Source organism: Chelonoidis abingdonii, chromosome 8, assembly GCF_003597395.2.
Source record: "Chelonoidis abingdonii isolate Lonesome George chromosome 8, CheloAbing_2.0, whole genome shotgun sequence".
Lineage (NCBI taxonomy): Eukaryota > Metazoa > Chordata > Testudines > Testudinidae > Chelonoidis > Chelonoidis abingdonii.
In genome coordinates, this window is record NC_133776.1 from 62710988 (window position 1) to 62737032 (window position 26045).

Consider the following 26045-nt stretch of genomic DNA (forward strand, 5'->3'; position numbering starts at 1 on the left):
TTGTTTTGCAGCAGGAGATTTGACGTTTTCGGTCATATTACAAAATTGCTACAGAAACAGACCAAGATGGTTCATTAATTTTAATACCAGGAAGGACCACTATAGTCATCTAGTTTGTCCTTCTACTTAACACAGGCTATAGAAATTCCTCCGTCAGCCCCCAACTAGTGGTTGTATTACAGTACATATTTTGGAAAGACAGTCACTCTCCAAGTGCTTGGAGAATCCCTCAGGAAGCTGTTCCAACAGTTAACCTACCTCATGTTAAAAATCTGCATCTCAAACCCAGCACAGCACTCCCCTAGGCACAGTGACAAAGATAAGGGCAACATGGAGAGGGAGAAGTACTGGCTGCACTTAAGGAAAGGAAACTATCACAAACCAGGAGCTGATGCAACAGCAGGAAAAGTAGCAGCCAAAGCGGCTACGTGTTTGCAAAGTCTGGCCACCAGGAAGAGCTTCCCTAAAATACCTGTCCATTCTTTCACTTTTAACATCTTCTCACATAAAAACCCCCAAAACAACACCTTTGGAGGTTGGTGGTTCCAGCAACACTTTAACCTACAATGATAAAAACTAGTTTCACTCCTTCATACTTACTTGAATAACACAGAGATGATTTTGTGACTGAACCAGGGCATAATTTGTCAGGACTCTTTGGATAGGATGTAGCAGTGTTTCTATTTGGTAATAACTAAAAATATTTCCACAAGTCATCACCAGGGCTGTCTAGGGTTTGAACAGCTGAGCCAATATCTGCAATTTGGTTCTCATTTCAGAGCAGGGTTACCAAGCTTTTCATCCCTATTAACTATGGAAACCCAAAAGACAGCTTAACTGAGGCGCTAGGGAGCGACCTTGAGCTTGATAACAAATCCTGCTGCAGGAACCCAGCATTTCACAGGCACTGCCCTGGAATCGCTCAGCGATCGCACCCATTTGTGCAGGGCAGAGACACACGTCATTATCACTGCTCGGGGTGGCATGGCAGGTCGTTGGGAAGAGCTCTAGAGCTTCCATTTGCAATCAGTCCTGGTGCGGAGAGGGGCTGGTGGCAGCAGCCTGTGCCTGGGCTGCCCTGATGTGAGCCAGCGTGTTCCCGGCGGCTCTGTAGCTGGGGGTCCCGTGGCTCATAGGTCGCCCTGCTCTGAGCCCCCGTGCGGCGCCCCACACCGAGGACTGAGGCTGGTGCGGCGGGGCAGCGCGGGAGGAGCCGGCGCGGTGCGGTGAGCTCCTCCGGCCGGCAGGGGGAAGCAGCCACCGCGGGCCCCGCTGGCGCCGCTCTGTCCGGCGCCGCTCGCTGCGGGCTCGGTTCGGGAGTGAGTCGCCGGGAGACCGGGCCGCGGGGAGTGGCCTGGGCAGGATCTCTCCGCTCCCCATGGAGCCGCCGCCACCACCGTCCGTGGCCTGGAGCCTCGATGTATCCGCCGGCCGGGAAGGGAAGCCCGAGGGGACCCCGGCGTCTGGGGGGCGGGGCGAGATAGCGGGGGAAGGGGCTGGCTGGAGGGACCCCGACATCTGGGGGGCGGGGCGAGATGACAGGGGGGACCCCAGCGTCTGGGGGGCGGGATGGCTGAGGGGGACCCCCGCGTCTGGGGGGAGGGGCGAGATGACAGGGGGGCCCCCGGAGTCTGGGGGAGGACGCGGGGGAAGGGGCTGGCTGGAGGGACCCTGGGGGGAGGACGCCGGGGAAGGGGCGGGCTGGAGGGAGGACGCGGGGGAAGGGGCGGGCTCGCTGGCGGGACACTAGTGCCCGTGGCATTGCTGAGTTCCTTAGCTGTGTGCCTATGCTGTGGAGGTGAAAGCAGGACGGAGGGAGCCCTGTATCCTGAGCCTCTCCCAGCGCTATGGGCAGTGCGAGTGAGTAGCACACACGGGTGCCCCGCCTCCGCAGGGACGTTGCCTGCTCACAGTGACTCTTGCTCACAGGGGTAGGGTTGACTACAGCGGCAGGGACTCTCTTTGGGGCATACCGACAGATTGGAGTCATGGCGTGGCCTTTTCATTCCGCCGCCCAGGCACATGAATTATTCAGTCTTCACCTGGGCTGTGTTGGCAGGGGCGGCTGTGTAGAGAGTCCCACCAGGCGTTAGTGTATTGGGAGAGGGTTGGCATGTCCCATGCTATTGTAGGGGGTGAGTAGGCTTTGGTGGGGTGGGTTCCTCTCTACTGTCTGAGCAGCTCTGCCCTTGCTCTGATTCCATTAGTATCGCTTGCTTCCAGTGTGGGCCTGGGTGATTGGTTAGTTCAGTGTTGTCTTTCTGGAATAGACTCAGCAGCATTATGTGAACGTTGTTTTCTGAAGAGATGTCTTCTGGAGTGTTGCTCTCTGGGAGATGAGGTACATCAGGGAACTCCCCAGGGTGATGTCATACTGGAGGTTACAGAAAACATTTCGTTATTTGCTTTGATTTTTATCTTTTTATAGTAAAGAAAAGAAAATTCAGATGGATTTTTTTTCACTACTTGCTGTTAGTGGGTAGGCAACTGTCTGGAAAGTTAGCAGTGACTCTTGGGGATGCTTTGCTCTGGGTAGCTGAACTCCTGTCTTGCATTTGGAATTAAAATCAGATCCTCCCTATGCTCCTGAGTGCTGAGGTGGAACTCTTAATGTCAGACAGGCTCACAACAATAGTTGTCTATTACAATTAATAGTTAAAGCTTTAACATTCATGAAACCAAATTAAAATCCATGTGAAAAGAGAAAATCGTGTGTCTGAAAAGGCAGTTGTAGGGTTTTTGATTTTTTCTTTTTCTTTGAGGAACATAAAGAGGAAAAAATAGGAACTTATATTGGAGCTTCCCAGGAAAGGCCCTTTCCATGCAGGACTTAAGGGTAGATCCTTCCCTGCACTGCATACAAGTAAATAGAGCAGCACTGAGGCCTGCTCTACAAACAGATTTTGTGCCAATTTAACTAGTTCACTTAACACAGTGATTTTTTTTTAACTAAAGTCATTATCCTACTATAACTGCTAGTGTGGATACAACCATAGTGTTATACTGATACCTTGTGTCTACATAACTTATTCCCATACAGAAATAACTTTACCAGTGTAAAGGCCCTTTATGCTGATATAACTGCTTCCACAGTAGAGGGGTTGTACCACTAGAAGAGTTAAAGCTGTACAACTTTTGTGGGTAGCAAAGGCCTGAGAAATGGAATGGCCCCTCCACCACCATCAGCACATTTGCTCTTGGAGTCTTCCCTCTCACTTTGGAGTTCAGTCCTCTAAACCAGGGGTTCTCAAACTTCATTGTACCATGACTCCCTTCTGACAACAAAAATTACTAGACTATCCTAGGAGGAGGGGACTTCGGAAGCCTGAGCCCTGCTGCCCAGAGCTGGAGGGCCAATTGCAAAAGTTGGTGGGGCCAAAACTGAAGCCCAGGGTCTTCTACTCGAGGTGGAGGGTCTGTAACCTGAACCCCGCCACCCAAGGCTTTGGCTTTGGGCCCAGGCCCCAGCAAGTCTAATGCTAGTCCTGACAACCCCATTAAAACAGGGTCCCGACCCACAGTTTGAGACCTGCTGCTCTAAACAGACAGAAAAGTGGCCCTGCTTCCTGGTGCTGGGTGCCCAGTCAACTCCCCAGCTCCTCTGGTATAGTCTGTGGACCCATGGCCAGGGAGTTTAGCATGCTTCCTTTATCTTGTGCAGATCAGAGAGCATCTTTGGGAGCGGTTCCCCCATATGCATATTTTTGCATGGATCACCCTGTATGTCATGTGATAAATGCTCCTCCTCACTGTCCCCAGCAACCTAAAGATAGAGAGCAGGGCCTGTGGTGTCTTTGGTTCCAGGAGAAATACAGCCATGAGGTCAGCAACACCTTTTGCTCTAGAATCTTTTAGATTTTGTGCTGTTATGAGGCTTCTCTCTGTTTCCAGGTTGATTATCCATTCACAGAAGAAGGACCCATCTGACCAGGATAACATTCCCATCAACAGCCGTTTTAGATGTGTGCAAGGTACTGACCCTCCCACACTGCCCCTCAGCCAGAAATCCACTGCTGTTTTTTAACTAGCTGTACAGATGGGGACTTTCCCATGGAACTAAAAGTCAGAGCTTACAATTACAGCTTCCGACTTCTTTCTTTTCCCAAACTGGTGTGGGGATTTGGTCCATCTCGATATAAATGTTGATGTGTGAATACTTGGCTAGTTCATCTATCTGTATGAAGGATGTCATATGGAGCACTTACAGGGGTGTGTTTTGGTGGCTCCCATGATGGAAGAGGGCAAAAAGCACAGAACAGGCTGGATCTCATGAGATTCCAAGACTCCACAGGACTTTCAGGGTAGGCTTGAGTTCTTGTGGGATTTGGCATGAGATTTGGAGCCAGAAGATTTTTCACGGATCCACAGGTTCGGTTCTATGACCCCAGCTTTGGAACAGCCACTGGGAGGACCCCATCAGTGAGCGAGACCCCCTAGGGGTCTCACACTTCCTTGAGGGTAAGCCCCGCAGCTTCACCGCCTCCCTGGGCTGGTTCTCTGATCCTTCAGCACTCCTACTTCCCATCGTGAGCTCCGTTCAGTGAGTCCCACTGAGGCAGACCCCTGTACAATCTCAGGGAGCAACACACTTCCAACAGCATCTGTAGTGACATTCAGCCAGCGGTGTCAAAAACAGAAGGGTTTGTTAGTCAACTGGAATACAGCATAAAAAGTCCTTGGTAAGGATATAGAGAAGAAAGTTACAGCATTGTCCATCTAGGTTAGCCCAGGACCCCAGCCAAGCCGTGTCCCTTCCCTTGGCTCCTGCTGTGTCCCTCCTTGTTGAGGTTCCCAGGCCAGTCCCACCTGGACCCTCCTCAGGCCTTTGTTGTCCAGCTGGTCAAACATGGCTGGCTTCCTGTAGGGGGGATGGGCCATCCAAGGTCATTAGTTGCTATGTGCCAAATGTCCCAGTGTCTGGCGTTGCTATTGTCTTCATGGACTTGGGGCCCTAATCCCAGATAGCTCGGCATCAGTCACACTTGCCTCACTGGGCCTCCCCAAAGAGCAAACAGCTCTTTTCCCCCACCTAGAGAACAATGCCGCATAAAGGGGAAACTGAGGCACAGTATTCATACAAAAGATTACAGAAAATTCCCACTCTGTGACAAGAGCTCACTGGATTTTGCACAAGATTTGAAGCCATGAAAAGAGCTATGTGTTCAGAGCCGCTTCCTGTGTGCTGGTTTCCGGCAGTCAGCCCACCCTCGCTCTCTTATCCATCTATCTGCAGGCTTATGTTAGTCACTGCTTTGGGGTGGGGAAGGAATTTTTCCCCATGCCACCAGATTTGCCAAGGCTGGCTGGCTTTTTTCACTTTCCTCACAGTGAAATCTAGGGGTTGGGGTTGGGCAACTAGAGGGCACAGTTTGGACCTATGTGAGGGTCGCTTAGTTGTTGCATATTTGGCAGGTGCCCAGTGCAGGAACTCGCTAATTTAAGGTCCAGATCCAAACAGGTAACATAGTGGGCATCCCGAGGGCATCTCCTTATGAGAGGGGGGCATCATGTCTAGCCCCTTGTGGGCAGCAGGGGCCGGGAAGCTATTTCAATGTGTTTGACTGCAGTGCTGCTTGGGGTTGAGGGTCCCTCTTGTTTCAACCTCTGAAAGGGGGCGGGCTGCTAGTGGGCGAGTGGAGGTGCCCAGAGACCCTCGTAGTGTGATGATTGGCTCTCACTGTGCTGGGAGCCCCCAAGAATAGGCAAAGGATCAGTGGGGTGCCAGTGACTGCCCTGGGCTGTCCCCCAGTGGGAACCTTATGTAATTTGACTAATAAAGTTGCGACCTGGTTAAAACCCATACCATGTGTGCTTGCCTTTTTCTGTGCTGTGAGCACCCCGATATCCAGCACAAGTCAGTAGTGATTGAAAATCAGTGGCTATTTGTCCCCTTTTGTGATATAGTGTGGGTTGGGGAGCCTCGGTGTTGGTGTCAAAAACCACTGCCTGGAATGGCATCAAATGGCCCTCTCTACTGGCAGCTTCACAGAGGCCAAAGATAGTATGGGAAATTGGGTCTGAACGGACTGAGGGCTTGTCTACGTAAGGAAATTTACCAGCAGAACTATATCTTATAATTTTCCTATGACACTTCTTGGGGGTGTGGGGAAGAGAACATTTTTTCTGCAGTAAGTGTTTACAAGGGGCATAATACCAGTATAGTTATGGTATGTTTCTGCTGGTAAATTTCTCCATGTAGACAAGCCATGAGACTCAGTGGTGGACCTGTGTATGTGGGGAGCTAGCACTGCTGTTACTGCTCATGCTGCATTTGGGGAGTCAGTCTCCAGGACTGGCAAGCTGGTACCTCTCATTTTAAACACACTGCTGTATAACTTCCCTGAATTTGGAGACCCATTTGCAGAGGGACCTCTGTCCAATCTGGCCCAGCCTGAGGAGTCGTAACTCTCTCCAGTAGTTCCATTACTAGTGGTGAGAGACATGGAAGGTGTTTGTTCTTTTGCTGGGGCCTGGGATCTCCTTGTGTTGAGCGCAGGCTTTGTGCTTGTGTTGTATGTGCTGAGTCTCTGCTCCTGGACAGGGTGAACTTTCCTGATCCTTCTCTCTTGTTTCCCAGAGGCTGAAGAAACGCTGTTGATTGATATAGCGACAAACAGTGAGTCTGTTATGATGAGAGCTTTCTTCAACAAATATATCATCTCTCCATTATTGACACACATTCCTTCCTGTTTCACCCACTCTGCCTCCCACTCTTGTCTCTTCCCCTTGTGCCCTCTGCTCTACCGCTGCTTGCTGTCTCTGTGCTAGTTATGGATTGAAAGGCTGTAGGGGGATTGACTGGCTTTGTTACTCTTTTGGAAAATGCTCATTACCACAGGGAGCATGATCTAAATACTTAGATCGAAAGGTGTCACTTGACTGAGTTTTGACTTCTCTCTTAATGCTTCTCCCAAAACCCCTCCCTGTGAGCCTGTTTGACTTTTTCCAGAACTTAACTTGCCAGCCCCTCGCTTTCCTGCTTCTGTCCTATATTATTGCTCTACTTGCTACCACAGAAGCAGCCCCATGGTTGGAGTGCAGGAGCAGTAGATGATGCCCCCATTGGAAGTTTAGCCTGATCAGGGCCTCTTAGGAGGTTTTCATACCCTGCAGGGTCCCACGGTGCTTTGTGTGCAGCATAGACAGGTATAAGTAGTCTTGTCTTTGCTTTGCAGAGAGGGTGGTGGATATTAGGAAACACTATTTCACTAGGAGGGTGGTGAAGCACTGGAATGGGTTAACTACGGAGGTGGTGGAATCTCCATCCTTGGAGGTTTTTAAGGTCAGGCTTGACAAAGCCCTGGCTGGGATGATTGAGTTGGTGTTGGTCTTGCTTTGAGCAGGGGATTGGACTAGATGACCTCCTGAGGTATCTTCCAACCCTGGACTCACTGTAACTGAAAATGTGTGTCTACTGCTACAAATACCACCTTGGATCCCTGTCCCCAGTTGATACTGCATTTAACTGCATTTGGTGCTTGCAGTGTCACTGTTGCCTTTGTGAAGGCAGCGTCCCCTGTTGTTTGTGATGTCTTTCACACAGCAGCAGGGGAAAGGAGTAGTTTTAAAAATCAGGAAAAAGGCACCGGAACCCCCTACCACCCACAAATTGGTGGGAGTCTCAGGGGCACAGGGAGGACCTGACACTGCCTCAAACTCACTTTTTAAAATAGACTAAATGTCAAGATAACAGCAGATAAATGAGGAATTCAGTCATGAGCCCAGAGGAGCAAATGGCAGCTAGTGGCTTGTTTACAGAAGGGGTTTAAAGGTCAAGAAGCCAAATGTGTCTGTGTCTTGGTGTGTGTGTTTTGTATGTCTGAAGCTGGCTGCAAGATCAGAATACAGGGAGACTGCACACCAGAGCGCCTCTTTGAGATCCCCAATGAGGAACGCTGCCTGGGGTTCCTCGCCGAAGTGCTGAATGTACAAGAAGGTAACCACACTTAAGCCATGTGTGTGTCTGTGGGGCTCAAGAGCAGTTTCTGACAGCAATGTTTCCTTCTCCAGCCCAATCGAAAGCACCTCTTCCTGAGCACAGGGAGCCAGCCAGCTGGTATCAGGTGGAGAAAAACCTCCCAGCTCCTCCTCAATCATCTGTTTCAGGTACTGGCGTGAGTCCCATCTCCGCAGTTGCTACCCTGTGTTCAGGGCACAGTCATAGAGCCCTTGTTTTGAATGGTTGAGTGAGATACATACAAAACTATGGCCTCTGCAGGAGCTTTGATTTTCATTGATCCTGTCAGGTAGGAGCCTGGTTATTGCTTTTCCCCCATCTCCCCACTAACTCCCACAAAAAATCCCACCTCCTGCTTCTAGTGTGGTGTTACCATGGATTGATGTCTTATTAACATACTGTATCTCTCTCTGCCAAAGTCCCTCTTGGTTCATAAATGTCTCTCCACCCCTTGGTCTGTCCATCTCCTTACTCTCTGCTCCCCCTCGCCTCTGTCAGCATCTCTTCCCCTCACCCTCTTGGCACCATTAGGGTTGGTAAAACACTGCTACCCCTTGCCACCCCGACATTTATGTGGGGATTTCTCTTCCCCGTCCTGGAGTTAGGTTGCCCCCTCCAGATTCTTGTTAAGCTGTTTTCTGAAGAACATCCACCTGGGCCTCAATCTTACAAGCCAGACTTTTGTCATTACAGGGGTTCTAGGCTTTGAAGATCATTTCAATGCCATAAGTTTGGAGAAGAAAAGAAACTTACAAAACCAGCAAATGGGATCTCGCCGGGAGCCTCCGCCGCCGCCTCCTCCGCAAAATAGGCAGTAAGTAGCATCCCAGAGCTGTTGACTTTACTCTCCAGTATCCTAGGCAGTAACCCCAGTTTGAAGTCTATGGTTGTCTCCTGTCTAGGTTTCATCGAGAGAGGGAAGGTATGGCCAGAGACCAGCCAAAAGTAACCAACACCATGCGCAAGCTGTTTGTGCCCAACACACAGTCTGGGCAAAGAGAGGGTCTCATCAAACACTTGCTTGCCAAAAGAGAGAAGGAATACGTCAACATCCAGAGCTTCAGGTCAGCACTGCCCCCAGAGCCAGAGCCATAGCCTCAAGGCACAGTGTATGTAGGGATAGTGAGAAGCAGAGATTTTCCCAGCTTCTGTGGGCTACTGCCTTGAACCCAGCCCAGGTCTTAAAATCAGCTCCTGCTGATGGATGGCCTATGTGAAACAAGTAGTGGAGTTTCGGTCCAGTTCATAGGTGGCCACAATACAACCCTACAGCCATCGTATTGGCACTTCCCGGTGACCTTAAGGGTAATCTCAGCCCAGGGGCTGGGGGTTGAACTCCCCAAAGCAGAACTGAGGCATGTTGGCAGAGGTGCAGTAATGGGAGCTTGCACTGCTGTTGCCCATGCTGCATTGTCCTATGAATACAAAAGGCTTCATGGTTGCCAATCTGATGCCTTTTTTGCCAACATGGCATTCGCTTCCAGCATGCAGAAAGCATGGTGTGTGTCATGTAGCTAGGCCCCCAGTTAGGTGTCCCTTGCTTTGCAGAGCTCTGTGACATCCCTGGTATGTTAGAAATATGGCATGCGCAGAATTCTCTGTGTTTTGCAGTCTTGGATAGAGCTCTTCATGTTATGTGTAGTTCACGCTCCTTAGCTAGTTTATGGGCCTTTTTACACAGGACCCTCATGCAATTCAGACACTCCCTGTCTTGATGATGTGTGCATTAGAGAGTCTGGACCTATTCAGTAAACCCCTGCCGCAGCAGCATGGCTGCTCTTGTGTGTATTGCAGGTTTTTTGTGGGAACGTGGAATGTGAACGGCCAGTCTCCGGACAGTGGATTGGAACCCTGGCTAGTCTGTGACTCAGACCCCCCAGATGTCTACTGTATTGGGTGAGGCGTGAACTCCTGTTCACTTACACATACACGTCTTTGGTCTCGCTCCCTTCCCTTGGACACTGGTGGATTTTATTTATTTCAAATTCCCAGGCTTCCTAGTGAACTCCAAACTTTATACTGGTGCCTAGCATGTACCTTGGGACTTAGAAGGGAGGGGAATCTCCTTCACAGGGATAGAGTAGTCAGAACAATGCAAAGAAGCAGCCAAAAGTCAAGTAATTTCTTGAGCTAACAGAGCAGCTTTCGTACAGTGAGGCACCAGCTAAGACCCAGCGCATCCTTGGCATTAGCAAAGCAGGTCAGACTAATGCCCCTCAGGGAAATGGTCTTTGGAAGAGGCCTGTAAGACACTGCAAGAGAGCCAGGGTGCTTTTGTTTGAGCTAGGCCCAGTTGACCTTCCTCCAGGATAAATGACCATAGAGAGATTCAGACTGAGCCTCCTGCAGTGCCATCTTCTGATGGGGGTACAGAGAGGAGACTGGTTTGGGGGAGACGGGTAGTGTCCTAAATAGACTTGGTTTTAGGTTCCAGGAGTTGGACCTCAGCACAGAGGCTTTTTTCTACTTTGACTCAATGAAGGAGCAAGAGTGGCTGGCTGCTGTGGAGAAGGCCTTGCACCCCAAGGCGAAGTATAAGAAAGTGAGTCCTACTCAACCATCTCCTCTGGCATCCAAGTTGGTGGGGCAGGAATGAAGCTCACACTTTCCCAACTCAGATCATCCATATGTCACCCAATCAAAATGGCCAAGATCAGAGTCGCCATGGATGCGTACCTGACACCTGCTACTGGGGCAGGAAGAGTCACTGTGGGACTAGAATAAATCTGGAGATAGTTGTAGGGCCGAAAAGTCCTCCAATAACACCTCCCTGGCTGTTTGGTGGGTGCCTCATGAGTGGAGCAGCAACCACCAAAAAGTGTCTCCAGAGAGCTGACAGGACATATACTCAATATGAGATATGTGCCTCCCTAAGGCAGGCAATACTTGGCAGAGGCGGGTCAAATTTCATTTTTGCCTTGTTCTGGTAGTGCTGCAGCTATAAAAACCGGGTGTGTCTTGTTCTAAGGAGCCAAGTGAATAGCTTTTCCTTGGAGGAACAACATTGCTTGTATAGGGGAAGTTAACTAGGAGACTGCCTTGGGAAAGAGAAACTTTAGTTGTAATGTTGCTAGCTGGCTCCTTCCTGACGTGTCAGGACTGAGTCACTACAGCTTTTCTTGCTGGAATAGCAGGCCTTCTGGCAGGTGGCTCTGTCTTAAGACATCAGTTAATTTCCCCTTCCTCCTGCCCCACTATGTTTTGCTGTGACTTCCATGCACTGCTATTTTATGTAGAGCCCAGTGACACAAGTTACAGGTGCTGAAAGCAGGCAAGTTGAGCAGTTGGGGAATTGATAAAGGAGGCCTGATCTCCCCTGGTCTTGCGTTATTTACATTTTAAAACCGTGATCTCCATCACATGTATAAGGCTTATCACACGGGAGGTAGCTGCAGGCAAGGTGAAAGTGACTGAAATCATAGATAAGGTTCATGGTTAAAAATGCAGAGTTCAGAATCCTACAAAATATTACAATGTCTCTAGCTCCTCCTCCAGTGAGGGATTGTAACACCTGCTGATGGGGCATTTCTGTGCACCCTCTTGATGTGGAGATTTCCTTCCCATTAACATTAATAACACTTTGCACTTCTCTAGTGAACATTTCAAAGCACTTCACACTGGTCAGTTATGCCTCACAACCCACTGAGCTGGGGAAAGTAACACCCCCATTTAGAAGATGGGGAAATGCTGGACTGGGAGGTGAACTGACTTGCCCAGACTCATCCAGAAGAGACCATGGCAGAGTCAGGATCCATTCAGCAAGAGACGGTGCACACAGGTGCCATGTTAATGGTTGTAGGATGAGCTGAACAATGGAGAATGTCCTTCCTTCTTCTGTCCTGCAGAAGGAGCAAATGCTCACTGGGAGGCAGGCAGTGTGTAGGATCCCAGATATGCTGCTTTGTGGTGCCTGCAGTTCAGGCATATCTGACTCTGTGGATGCTTCAGTTGCTGGCTGTTTCTCCTACATTGAAACCACTCATGCAGAGTTGGGAATTTAAACAGCGAGCTCTACCGCCAGTTTTCTGTACTTCTGTATAAGCACAGGGAGTGAGAAATCAGGGATTGCATTACAGCTGATCTGGAAACTCATGGCATTTTCATTTGTTTTGCAGGTGCAGGTGGTCCGTCTGGTTGGGATGATGCTAGTTGTGTTTGCCAGGAAGGATCAACTGAGTTATATCACAGATATCATGGCAGAGACTGTGGGGACTGGAATCATGGGGAAAATGGTGAGTGCTCTTGGTCAGTGGGTGCATGGCCTCTGAATAGCTGACTCTGGTGTATGTTTGTGTGTAATGTGGTCTGTGGTACAGTGTCTTGCCTTACTATCTCATCCCTGCTGCTGCTTTTCATGTCAGTATTCCTCTTGTTTTCATTGTTTCCGTACCTTTCCCCAGCTCTCTCCTGTTCAATCTGTTACCCAACTTCTTCTGTATGTGTTTGTGTAACAGTCTCACCGGTAACTCTGTCCCCAGGGTAACAAGGGCGGTGTGGCCGTGAGGTTTGTATTCCACAACACCACTTTCTGCATTGTCAATTCCCACCTCGCTGCTCATGTGGAGGACTTTGAGCGGCGGAACCAGGATTACAAGGATATCTGTGCCCGGTTAAGCTTCCTGCCCCCTGACCAGGGCCTGCCTCAGCTGAGCATCATGAAACATGAGTGAGTCTCCAACTCCACATACCTTCTCCAAGGTCTGGGAAATCTTAGCTAGAAATTGCTATTAGCAAGACCCCAAGTGTAGACAAACCTGCAGATTAATTGACAAGGTGATGAGAATGCCAGAGCCTTGTCTACACTAACACTCCTGTTGGTGCAGTTGAACCAGTGATTGCACTAGTGGGCAGCGTTCTTGTAGTGGCTCACAGGGCCAACCTGTCTCTAGACTTCTTGCAAGAAGTCTGTAATGTGTTCATCTCAGCAGCTGGCACTCTTGACTCAAAGGCTGATTATTACATAGTTGTGGAAAACCTGGGGCGTTTCTAGAACAAAAGACAAACTGGGGGTTTTATTCCAGGTTTTTCTGGTTTGTTCATTTTTGAGCTCTTGTTACTTGGAAGGATTTACATGAACAGCTCACACAGTCTTCAAGGTTTTTGAATCTAGAAATGGGCTCAGATTTCAATCTGTGACTATAAATGTTGTTATAAAAGGCTAAGAAAATTATGAATGTGTCAAAGTTTCTGTTATACCTGTTGGGAAGTGATGAGAATGCTATAGGACTGTCTGAAAGCCTGAAAGGGGAACAGGAAGAGTCATTGGTGTGGCGATTGTAGAAAGGGGTGTGATTAGTGGGTGGAACAGTGAGAGAGGACAACTGCATTTAGATCTTTGTGGATTTTTAAGAGACCTGCATGTGCGTCCTACTAGCTCAGCATCAGTCTGTGGGCTAAGCATAGGTGCATTGGGTTGGTCAGATTTCAGTAATGTACTAGGTACTGGAAAAGCAAACAAACTGGTAGACTTGTATGGGATCCAAGGGCAGAAGCAAAAGGCCTAACTGTTCTTATGCATGCCTTACAGAAGTGCAAGCTTTTCCCTGTGGGTGATGTGTGCGCCTTTGTGTTGGAGGGATAAATGCCACTTTGCAGTGAATCGTGTTGTACCTCTTACTTGTTTCATTTCATGAAAACATTGGTGGGTTTTTCCACATTGTTTTCAGGCTGAGGAAAACGTCAGCGGCCCTTACTGAGAATCGTGGTGGATTCTCCGTCACTGGCATTTTAAAATCAGGATTGGCTGTTTTTCTTAAAGATCTGCTCTAGTCCGCACAAAAATTATTGTGGGGCAGTTCTCTGGCCTGTGCTGTCCAGGGGGTCAGACTGGATGGTCACAATGGACCCTTCTGTCCTTGGAATCTCTGAGCTGTTAGCTAGCTAACTGCTTGATTCCATATAGATTACCCACCTTTGGGATGCTATCTCTGTAGACACAGGAGTGGCAGCTGCTATCATATTTTGCTTCTCTTTTCTGTTCTCTTGTGCTCTAGCTATCGCGAGAGACCCCTTTTTCAACCTGACATCCCCATCTCTCTCTCCCAAGGGAGTTCTGATATGAACTGTGGGCTTTTCTTTTCCATGTTTGCCTTTGTGTGTAGTGTTGTCATCTGGCTGGGAGACCTAAACTACAGGCTGTGCCTCCCTGATGCCAGTGAGGTGAAAACTCTGATCAGTAAGAATGAGCTTCAGAAGCTGTTGACATATGACCAGGTGAGTGAACTTCAGCCATGTGGGTATTGGGTCATCCTGTTTTAATATATCCGTGCGCTTGGGAGGTCTGGCATGTGCTCTGTGGTGATGAGACCTAGACATGGTGTTTTTGTTTCTTGCCGTTTTAGTTCCCATTAAAAATATTAAAAAGTGTCTCTGGCTGAAGGATGTGATGTTTAGGCTGTAGGAATGTGTATTAAAGCTAAGAGATACACCCTGCATGCTCAACAGCTCCTCTCACCAGCTCTTGAGGACAAAGGAGGAACAATGACAGAGGTCAGTCACAGCTCAGAGGGACCCTGGAAAGTATGTTGCAGGAGCGCTGGAGTTTCCTGCCTGTAACTGAGGCCTTGTGTACTCCTCAGAAAGTCGGACCTGAGTTCTGTGCAGTATGTCCCTGCAGCACATTGGAAATTCCGGGGCAGCGTTAGATACATTTAAAAAAAGGAAGGTTATCCAGTGAAACACGAAAGGAACAATACGCTCAGTGCAGTGTCCTTCAGAGCATATATGGTGATAGTAAATTGACTTCATGCTGCCTCTTACTTAGTAATTTCCACGATGCCGCAGAATTTTGTATTGAAAATAACAAACTGAATTTTTGATGCTGTTAGGTGAACTTAGGAGCTTTTGCAACTGAGTAGCAGACTTATGAGAGCTAGTTTGGAGTTGTTAGCCAAGTGCACCAGCTGTAGGGTCTGCTAAAGTGATCACCAGTGAAGTAGTTAGCAATGGAGTTGCTTAACTGTTGTCATTAGGTTTCGAAGTTAACCCTTGGTTGAAATGAACGGAGCAGTTCTTATCCTTCTTGGCTATTGGTTCATGCTGTCTACAGACTCAGGCAGGCAGCGTTATGTCAGTTTGCACCTGTCTTTCGAAGGTTTTCTTTGCACCCAGAGGAGGTCTGTTTTGTAATGAAAGTGTCTGTCTGGGGGCATGGTTCTGTCAAAAGGGGTGGGTTCTGTGACAGAATCCGTGGATGTGGAGTAAAAGGGCCCTGCCTGTAACTCTGCTCTGCAGAGTTGTGAAGACTTTGCTGTTGTGCTGATAGGCTGTTTCTTTTTGCCTCTAGTTGAATATTCAGCGGACTCATAAGAGAGCTTTTGCTGACTTCACAGAGGGAGAGATTAAATTCATCCCCACGTACAAATTTGACTCTAAAACAGACCGCTGGGATTCCAGGTAAGTCTGTTGATGGTGGCCTGTTAACCTGTGATGCCAACAGCATCTTGCCACTCAGCTTATTTCCCTGACTGAATTATTTGGCTCTGATCCTTCTCCTGGAAACACTCAACACTCTCTGGAGCCCTCAACATGACACTGAATAGCCTAGCGGATCCCTCACAAATGGACTAGACATTACCTGGGACGGAGCTCTTTCCTGACACAGAATGTCAGTGAGGCTAATGAATGAAACATACAGTTGATATTCCTCTGAGAGGTGTGGGGAGTACCTCTGAGGACAGAGAAACAACATAAAAGGCACTTGAGCGGTTAGGAGTAAGTGCAGATAGACTCAGAGTCAGCTTTGCTGTAGTCTGGTGAGCCTGGGGACAGAAGAGTCAGCCATGCCGAACTCTGGTTTAGCCTTCAGCACAGGCTCTTTGATTCCTCTGCCACACAAAGGCAAGAAATATTGACAGAAAATAAAAATGATAGTCCTGAACTGGGCTGGCACTGCAGGGTCCTCTTCCCCCAGTAGCGCAAGGATCATGGACCTCCCTTAGCCTCAGGGGCACCATGGGGCCTACCTGCCCCATTGCAGCCTTCTGCTGCTGCTCAGGAAAGTCTCTCTCTCTACTGGCTTTCCCTTCTCCCTTACAGAACTGGGTCCTTATATCTTCCAGCTGAGAATCAGAGCTAATCATTAGCTGCTGCTCAGCTGGATCCCAACACCTGTCCATTGGGCTTCTTCTTAGGCCAGGGCTTGCTGCTCCTTGGCTCTGCAGGTCCTTAAAGGGGAAGTCAGCCCTGCTACTCTTGCCCATGCAAACTCATCTGAGGAAAGGTTATTCAAAACACAGAGACTCAAGGACCCTGGAAAGCAGGAACAGCTGACTAGACTTTCAGCAGTCAGGGCAGTGAGCAGTAAATTAAACTGTAGCTTGCACTGGAGTGTGGCAGCAACAGAAGCTAATGCAGCTTGGGGCCACATATGCAGAAGCCTCAGGTTATGGTGATACCCCTGCTGAGCCCATTCCACTTCTTAGCACTGCAGTACCAGCAAGATGTGAACAGGCACTAAGAAGAGCAACGCCAGTGATTGTGGGGACGATGAATAGATCTGGGGCACTAAATCCATGTGGCTAGCTGACAACTGGGGCAGGGAGCCTAACTAGGTATTAGAAGGGTGCCACCCCCAGCGTTGGACTGTAGCCCTGATAGGGGGCAGAGAGAGGAGAACAGAAGTAAGGGGATGCGATTTCAGAACGGTAACATTTCGGATGAGGAAAGTGATGAGAGCCCCATCACTCGAGATGCTGCCCTAGGAACTGTGTCCTGTAGGGACCAATCTGACTGAGGAGGGGAATGGCCAGATGGACAGGAGGACTGTCTGATTTCCTGGTAACTTGTATATCTGCAGTGGGAAGTGTCGCGTGCCAGCCTGGTGCGATCGAATCCTCTGGAGAGGGGGGAACATTAATCAGCTCCGGTACCGCAGTCACATGGACCTGAAAACCAGTGACCACAAGCCAGTCAGCTCGCTGTTCCTTATTGGGGTAATTGTCACTTGATGTGCTGGGGGAGGACGCTTGGTTGAAGTTCCAAGTTAAAGGATCCGTCAACCATGTTTGTATTGATATAAAAGGGAGGGGGGTGAGCAGAAACAAGTAATAGCTGCTGGGCAGGCTCACTTACCTCAGTATCTGCAGCACGGGACTCACAAGAGCTGCTGTTCTCATATGCAGCACAGGTTGGCTGTGCAACCAGAGCAGCTTTGTGCCATACTGACACAGACAGTGCTTGGAGTTTACACAGCAGACATGCAGAGTATTCAGCAGGAAGGCTCCAGCCTTAACAGATTTTCTTAGGCTCTGAGGTGTGACCCAACATGTCTGCCACTGGGATGGGTGTGCTGAGCTGTTTGCAGCTGGCTCCTCCTCGGGGCCACGAGCTACTGGTAAACAATTGCACCTATTCCCATGATGCTGCTTTTGCTCTGCTTGGAGAAACAGGAACTTGGGGGTGCTTCTGGTCTGGGGGGACTGTGAAAGGCTGAATATAAGCTGTGGGAGGGAAGAGATTTGAGATCCCTGGCCTGTTGGGTGGAGCCAGCATGTGTGTCCAGTATTCCTTTCCCCTACTTCTGAACTAGGGTGATCTCCTAGACAACTCATTGCTTTCTCCTCTTACCCAATCAAGCAGGCTGAAATCCTGAGGAATTTTGGGTAAGACTGCAGAGTGCCTGTGCTACTAGTTGCAGGCTGCCCTTAGAGCATTTCCTGCAAATAGCAGATCCTTCCTGGTGCCTGTTGGCCAGAAAAAGACACCATTACTGTAGGTATAATAGCTTGCGTGAAATTACCCGTGAGTCTTGGAGGAGCAACTGGGCCAATCTTCAGCCTTCAAAGCTTCACAGGCGAAATGCCCAAGAATCTCCTCAGCTTCTGCCGCAGTTATTTACCAACCACTAAGGGAGTTTACACTTTGAGGCCTACACCTTCAGTGAGTATAATCTGATCTCCTGCAGGTGAAGGTTGTGGATGAGCAGAGGTACCGGAGATTGTTTGAGGATATTGTTCGCATGATGGACAGAATGGAGAATGACTTCCTTCCTTCACTGGAGCTTAGCCGGAGAGAGGTGAGAACAGAAATGGATTCCTTGTCTGCTTCCCGAAGACCAGCAGCTGCAGAAGGGCTAGAATTTCTCCAAAGGACTCTGAGGCCCTGGTCTACACATAAAACGTAGGCTGACCTAGCTGCGTTGCTCAGGTCTGTGACAAATTTCACGCTGTGAGTACCACCATTAGGTTGATCTAACCCCAATGTAAACACAGGTAGGTCAACAGAAAGATTTTTCTGTCAATCTAGTTATCACCTATGGAAAAACTCCTTCTGTCAGTGTAGGAAGCATCTATGTTACAGTGCTGCAGTGGCACAGGTGCACGGCCTATAGCAGCTATAGTGTATACATGGCCTGATACTGTTTTATTAAACTCCAATATAGACAAATGTGCCAAAAACTTACTTCAGTTACCTTCCCACAACCAGGTATTGGGTTAGAAATTATGCATTGCCCTGACCTCTCAGCAAGCACGCTGGTAGGGTGCACTTACAGTAACTCCTCACTCAACGTTGTAGTTATGTTCCTGAAAACTGCAGCTTTATACAAAACTATGTTAAGCAAATTCAATTTCCTCATAAGAATTAATGTAAATAGGGGCGTTAGGTTCCAGGGAAATTTTTTTTGACAGACAAAAGACATTGTATACTTATACAGTATAAGTTTTAAACAATTTTAAACAAACAGTTTAATATTGTACACAGCAATGAATGATTGTGAAGCTTGGTTGAGATGGTGGAGTCAGAGGGTGGACTATTTCTCAGGGAATGCCTTGCTGCTAAATGTTGAGCTAGCTCTCGGCTGAACCCTCAAGGGTTAATACATTGTTAATGTAGCTCACACGCTACAAGGCAGCATGGACTGAGGCAGCAGGGAGGAAACACAATAGATGCAGGGCAGTAGCTGCAAACACTTCTCTGCAAAAACTAAACATGATGATGAGCCCGCGTTATCTAGCTGGAGCACACCAGTCCCCTCCTCCTGACAGCACATGCACAGCTGCACAGGTGCTGATTTTCCAAAGTGCTGGGGGGTGCATGCATGAGTGAATGAGAGAGACGTGCATTGCCCCTTTAAGTCCGCTGAGCCCACTGCAAGTACATTGCCCTTTTAAGCAGATCAGACAGGAAGCCGCAGTTTCCAGCAAGCTGCCTCCTTTCTGTCCTGAGGCCTGTCCGCCTCCTCTGCTTTGTGGAGAGGGGGTACGGAGTGGGAACATCAGCATTCCTCTCCCCCCCACCCCAGCAAGCAGGAAACTCCCAGGAGCAGCTCCAAGGCAGAGGGCAGGTCAGGAGCAGCACAGCATTGGGGGGAGGGCCATCTCAACTGCTGCTGGGCAGCTGCTGAGCCACATACCTTACAGGGACGCTGATGTGAGGGGGGAGGCTGCCAGTCCCCCCCCCCCCCATTTTAATCCCCACAAGGAGGGGCTGGTCTTCCAGAGAATCCTGCACTGGACAAAGCAGGCAGCTCCCAAAGATGTTATAAGAGAGCATCACGCTACTTCAAATGAGCATGTTCCCTAATTGATCAGTGACGTAACAACTTTAACCGGGAGAACTTTAAGTGAGGAGTTACTGTACTTCCCATTGTTGATGGTGATGCGGAGTCCTTTTATCTAATTATGGTTCCCTGTAGGTAATAAGAAGAGTTGTTTTTTCTTTGCTCTGCAGTTTGTGTTTGAGAAGGTGAAGTTCCGGCAACTACAGAAGGAGAAGTTCCAGATCACCAACAACGGGCAGGTCACCTGTCACTTCTCCTTCATCCCCAAACTCAATGATAGCCAGTACTGTAAACCATGGCTTCGGGCCGAGCCCTGTGAGGGGTACCTGGAGCCGAGTGAGTTTTATGCACTGTCTCTGTAGTGTCTTGGCTAAGGCAACCACCATTCTGTCCTTTCCCCCTCTCCTGCTGTTTGTCACCATTCCCACCCTCACATGCCATCTGTCTCCCTTTCCCCTTTGGATTTCGGCCACTCTGCCCAGCTTTTTCATGTGCTGTGTGTCTATCCATGAGGTCTCCATTACTTTTCCGCTGTGGGGTTCTGGGAGTCCATGTGTGCCCCTTGCCTGTTTCAGATGAGACTGTGGACATCTCCCTGGATGTGTATGTCAGTAAGGACTCTGTGACCCTTCTAAACTCGGGTGAGGACAGAATTGAGGATATCCTTGTCCTTCACCTGGACCGAGGCAAGGATTACTTCCTCACCATCAGTGGGAGCTACCTGCCTAGTTGCTTCGGCACCTCCCTGGAGGCTCTGTGCCGAATGAGACGACCAATCCGCGAAGTTCCTGTCACCAAACTTGTTGATCTGGTAAGGAGCAGTGGTCCTGAAGCTCCGGGGAGCTTGCTCCCTGAGATTTGCACTTTGGTTTATTAACCAGACACTGAACCCTCCTAAAAATGGCCGCACTTCCCAAGGGCTAATCTCCATCACTTGGGTAATGGTCCTGGCTCGCCACTGCTTCCTCTCCACATGCTGCACCTTGGCTTTCCTCACATTCCCCTAAGGACTATTCACTGTTCTGTGCTTTCAACCTCATCCTGTCTTGATGGCTTTGCTTCTAATATTTAATGGGCTGAAAAGCTAACCCAAACCCTCATGGTCATGTTCCTGCTGCTTCTTTAGAATTGCCTGAGTTTCCTTGCAGAAACTTTTTATTTTAGGGGATGCTGATTGTGGTCCACTCAGGGCACAGCCTAAGAGGAGTCTGCCATTTCCAGACATTGTCTCCAAGCAATCTTATGAGTAGTTGTTAGAGAGGCTGTCAGAAAATGCCAGAGGCTGGCCCTGTTTTGGGTGCACAAGGAAATACAGGTCCTTTCCAAATGCTGTCAGTGACTTACCTGAACAAACTGTTGGGCTCTTCTAAAGCCAAAATCAATTCCCCATATTTATTCTGGCTCTGGACTTATGGAGCTTGTCCCGAGGCTAAGAGACAAGCTCAGAGAGAGTGATAGCAACAGACAGTATCGATAGCACCCTCAACACACGTGATGCCTTCATACCAAGCATGCAGATTTGGCAGATGTGCTTGTTCTATGTATGAGCAGAGTGATCTTTAAGTTCCTCCTGTAGGTCCAGAGATTGAGTTGCAGGAGGTCATGAGAGGAGATCTGTTATCTCTGTGGTGTTGTTGGGTTTAGATAGTGAAATTAGCCTACTGCATCAAAAGCTCTGCTCAAATTAAGGCCGGCTTGACTTGGACTGTGACCTGGAACGGAGATAATCTCTGAAAGACAACAGGACAGAATGGTTGAAGGAGAGTCTGGAAATTGGATTGGTATGGAATAGCGAGTGTATCTGGAGATGTGTTTGTGCGTGGTTCTGTCCAGTTCTGAATGTGCTTGCAGGGGCCAGGTGATAATGATTTGTTGTGGTTTAAGAACCAGCACCATTTCTGTTGTCAGCTGGAATGCCAGTCCAGGACCCAGGGCAGCCTGTTGGAGGGTTTGCATCCACAGGAGCAGATGGTGTTCACACAGCAAAATTGAAAAAATAAAAAAATATAACTGTATTGATCACAGAAAGGGGACAGGCAAGCAGAAGGCCAGTCCCCTGGTGGGACAGGCAGTAAAGTAAGCTTCTCTTTGCAATTAAAAAACAAGGAGTCCTTGTAGCACCTTAGAGACTAACAAATTTATTTGGGCATAAGCTTTCATGGGCTAGAACCCACTTCATCAGATGTATGAAGTAAAAGATACAGGAGCAGGTGTAAATTTGGGGGTTCCTGATCCCAGGCCCCCTTGGGCTTTGCTGCCTTTCCATGGTGGCTGAGGAGTCCCTATGTAGGTTGGAAGATGTGGAACGCTGCTAGTTGAAAGAGGAGGCGTTATCATGTAATACTGTTAAGTTGAGGCTGACTTGCTCTGGGCCTTTGGAGCATGCGTTTTTCTGCCCTTAACTGCACAAAGTTCCTGATGGCCATCTTTAACTCACCCGCTGCCATGCCTGCAGAAATAGTCACAGGGGAAACTGGGCAGGTCAGATTTTACCGAGACACTTGATGCTGATTGTGAAGACTTGGGGAGTGGGCAGAGAAATCTTCCAGGTAGGCGCCTGTTTCCGCCTCTGGCCGTGAGTGTCTGCTGTGTGCTGAGCAGTGCTACAAGGTCACTAGGGGTGCTCACTGGAGTCCTAACAGGCCTTTACATCATGTGAGCTGCATTCCTGCTAATTGGGATCTAAATCTCCTGCTGCAGCTTTAACAGCATTGGTGTCAGCAAAACATGTGAGAAGTAGCTGCCAGTCAGTGCTGGTGGGGTCTCAGGCTGCCGAGTCTGTTTCTTTCTGCTTAATCATAAATCAGATTCTCTCTATTAATGATGCTCTCCTCCCCCCCCCCCCTCGTTTCCTGCTCTCCTCTCAGGGAGAAGACAGCTTCCTAGAGAAGGTAATGGAAGCCAGTGCTGAGGGGCTTTCTCAGTAGTTTTTGTTTGTATTTGCTGTAAAAAAAAAAAATGAGCACTTGGACTTTTTCCCATTTTCCTGATGAGGGCAGGGGGAGACTGCTGCAGAGAGAGTGTCGGCTCCAGGCATGCCAGAAGGCACTGCTGTGGGCCTAGAACAGACAGGCACACTCTACAGTACTGAATTAGCCCTTGTGTGCCTCATAGTGACTCTAGTTAAGGTGGAGATGGCACCTTTCAGGTGTGTCTAATTTCCTTAGAACGTTTTCTATTGGGTAAGAAATTCTCCTGACGGATCCCGGTGCCCAAGGTGAATCTGTCTGCAAAATCTGACTTAGATTTACCCCTCATGAGTGAGTTGAATCAGTGCATGGGAAATGGGTTTCGGAATTGAGGAAGGCTTTCTGAAGGTTATATTTTTGCTGGGGGAGAGGTCTCTGTTAGCTGCAGAAAGAGTTTAGTGTCATGGCTTCCATCTCAGCATGTGAGTGTGGAGGCCTGGGGACAGGGAGGGCCTTGCCACAGCTTGAGGAAAGTCCTTAGGCATGCTTTCTGCCTGACAGTTGCCATGACACTTGCCACAGTAGCAGAATGAAGCAATCAGGTAATTCTCGCAATTCCCACCATCTGAGCAGCTGCAGCAAAGGTAGGACAGTGCTAGGAACTGTCATTCTGCATGTGCTGATTGTACTGCAGAGTCAGGGCTCAAATCCCACTGCTACCTGGGGGAGATGAGGCAAGGAGCCACTGTCTTTCCGTCTCCCCCATTCTTTCAACTCATCCTCAGAGGATTGCCCCAGTCTCTTGTTTCCTCCTGCAGCTGCTCAGAGGCTTGCTAACATGAGAACTTGTGCTGCTGCCCTAGGCTGTGCTGCATGAGAGCGAGCGAACCCGAGAGGAGGGGGGATCAGGGAGTGATCTTATGGGACAAGAAAGAGCTTTGTCTGCCGCTCATCTAGCAGGAAGGAAGGGGAACGCAGGCGACCTTCTCCCGGTTGATGCTTGGGAGAGCTGGCTAAATGGGGTGAGCAAAGGTGAGGAAAAGGAGAAACTTCTCTCTCCTAGCCAGTTAAAAGAGAGCACTCCAAGTTAGTCAGCATTTACAAGGCCAAAGTGAAGAGTGCCTGGTAGGAAATTCCAGTGCAGCCTGTCCACATTCCACGCGTTAGGGATGGACTGTGCAAGCTTTTCAACAGGCTAGCTGGCTCCGAGACAGCCCAGAGGGGCCTGTTTCTGCTGTTTGGAGTGCAGCCTGTATGCTTGTCTGAGAGCTCACAAGCTTGAGGGCCAACCCAGGCAGCTGTCCAGGAACGGGCCAAGCCCCATTGGTTGTGTTCTACAAGTATGATCACCAGCCAAATAAGTGTGAACTCCCAAGCTTTTCATGGAGTCACAGACAGTCCCTTAGCACTCTGGTTATCATACACCCGCCAGCAAGCATTGCTCTTTGATAGGAGTCCGGTTACACAAAAGTTCAGTCGAAAGGACAGTTACTTACCCAGGGCATTTTTTGACATTGGATTCAACACCCCAAGAAATATTGTATAACTAACTTAAGGATTTATTAACTAGGAAAAGAAATGAGTTGTTTGCTACCTGTTTTAACCCTTGTTACATCACAATGAGTTAAGTCAGGTATCAAAAGCAACTTCTATATCGGCAGACTCTGTTGTCCTTAGGACTTACCCAGCTCGAGTATATTGGACTCCTTGATTAGCCATGGGCATGTCTTCAGTACAATGTTTAAGCGCTACGTCGGCAGCGCTTTAATTGGCTGTGCTGTCCAGCACCCGAAGCTCTCTCAATGCTGTGGTAAAAAAAAAAAAAATCACCTCCACGAGATGAATAGCTACCAGCGTGGTGACGTGACTACACTGGCACTTTACACGCTGAACCTGGCGAAGCTAGCGGGTGTTTTTCACACATCCTGAGCGGAAAGTTTGCGTGCTTATAAGTGACACGTCGGACAACCTCTTAGGCGCTGGCGTATACTGGTCTTTACAGCGCTGCAACTTTTGCGCTCAGGGGTGTAAAACACCCCGCACGAGCCGGCTGCAAGATGCACACTGTAAAGTGTCAGTGTAATCAGGCAGCAGCGCTGGAAGCGCGGCTTCCCACGCTGGACGCTCACCCATAAGGAGGGTTTTGCAGCATGCTGGAGAAGCTGTCTCCCAGAACTGCGGCGTTTGACACACTCACAACTTCAAAGCGCTGCCAGGGCAGCGCTTTGAAATTTCAATGTAGCCATACCTTGAATCCTCGCCACACTCGGTATTGCAAGCAGCAAAGGAATAATCCACTCTCCTTAACAGGCTTTTTATTCCTTTTCCCCGTGTTCAAGCTGCGATGGGAATGAGGGCTTGGATGGTACCTTCTCCTCAGAGCTGCTGGGGAGAGACAGATATGCGACGATTCCTTATTCCAAATGACACATTTGAGCACATGTCTTTCTGATGGCGAAACACCTCTTGTGGTGAATTAGAAATTCACACTGGCAAGTGCTTTCACCTGCTGAGGGGATTACAGTCTGAGCAAATGTTAAACATATCCTTGTACATGGAAGGAGCTGTTCTAGAGTAGATTAATATTCAGCACTACAAGCAAAACCACACAAACACTAAACACATTCTTGTTCCACAACACTAACACATTCTTTGTACAACTCTGTTGTTTTAACTTACTAACCACACGGCGAGCCAGGAATCCAGCTATGCATTGTTTCAGTGTTCAGGAGGCTGTCTTGGCATGACGTTGCACCTGCCAGTGTTATGCAGCCATCAGGTCATCAGTAATTCCCTTAGCTGGTCTAATTATGGGAAATTAGGTTGTTACATCTGCGCTCAGGGTGTGAAAATCAACCCCCCCCCAAGCAACACAGTTAAACTGCCCTAACTCCTGGTGTAGACAGCACTAGTTGATGGGAGAATCCTGTCAGGGTGGTGGAGTACCAATGCCAACAGAAGAACCCCTCCTGTCAGCGTTGGTAGTGTCTACTACATGGAAGTGCCACAGTGACGCACCTGCTTGCTAAGTGTAGATGAGCCCTTAGATAGGATATTTCATAGCAGCCTGGTGGTAGATTTAGCCCTGGCATAAGGATTTCAAGCTCTGGCCCTTGCTTTGCAGGATAAAAGTTGTAGTTGGAGCATGCTCGCTGCAGTGAACGTGCTGCTCCAGATCTGTGGCCCTGTGTGTTTAGAGCTGTGAGAGAGAGAGCGCCTTCCCCTGCACATGATTTCTAGCACTGTAAAGCTAACTAGGCCTGCTCATTCAGCCAGCCTCTGTGAAAGTGCGTCCTGTGATTGAGGGGAATCCCTGCGGCTGCGCACGGGAAACCCTACCCAGCAGGGCTGGAAAAGGGCAGTTGCCAAGCAAGTGTGCTTGGCGATTGGGTTGCCATGTGAGTTGTGTGTGTAGAGGGCAGGGTTTGCTCTGAATGGCAGGTGCATTCCCAACAACAGTTCCTGCAGGTCAGCACTGCATGCAGCTAGCGGGACTTCTCCAGGGTGATCTAAAACTGGGAACACATACTATGGGTGAAGCCCTGTCCCTTGGGAAGTGAATGGAGAGTTCAAAGGAATGTAGTGTCTCAGCTGCTTCACATGAGTAGCAAGGAAAATGAGGCAAAGGAAATTGTCGACACTCTACACATAGAGTGGAGCCTGAATATAGCTATTCACC

General features: G+C 48.9%; 1 protein-coding gene across 5 annotated transcripts in view; it reads left to right on the forward strand.

Moving 5' to 3' along the window:
- The first annotated feature begins 1297 nt into the window (after positions 1-1297).
- Positions 1298-26045, forward strand: part of OCRL (OCRL inositol polyphosphate-5-phosphatase) — a 31953-nt gene continuing 7205 nt past the window's right edge. The window contains exons 1-20 of one of the 5 annotated variants that reach the window (XM_075068700.1): positions 1298-1418; positions 1788-1860; positions 3892-3971; positions 6578-6616; positions 7826-7936; positions 8011-8106; positions 8651-8771; positions 8860-9021; positions 9752-9853; positions 10385-10499; positions 12073-12189; positions 12436-12623; positions 14059-14170; positions 15243-15352; positions 16755-16890; positions 17862-17972; positions 19628-19793; positions 20033-20268; positions 22325-22348; positions 22457-22529. In XM_075068700.1, coding sequence (XP_074924801.1) covers positions 1379-1418; positions 1788-1860; positions 3892-3971; positions 6578-6616; positions 7826-7936; positions 8011-8106; positions 8651-8771; positions 8860-9021; positions 9752-9853; positions 10385-10499; positions 12073-12189; positions 12436-12623; positions 14059-14170; positions 15243-15352; positions 16755-16890; positions 17862-17972; positions 19628-19793; positions 20033-20268; positions 22325-22348; positions 22457-22529 — 2212 coding nt within the window. In that variant the 5' untranslated portion in view covers positions 1298-1378. Of the gene's footprint in view, positions 1419-1787; positions 1861-3891; positions 3972-6577; positions 6617-7825; positions 7937-8010; positions 8107-8650; positions 8772-8859; positions 9022-9751; positions 9854-10384; positions 10500-12072; positions 12190-12435; positions 12624-14058; positions 14171-15242; positions 15353-16754; positions 16891-17861; positions 17973-19627; positions 19794-20032; positions 20269-22324; positions 22349-22456; positions 22530-25490; positions 25602-26045 lie in introns of those variants that run through there. The other 4 variants (XM_075068701.1, XM_075068698.1, XM_075068702.1 and 1 more) reach the window with 4 other exon arrangements.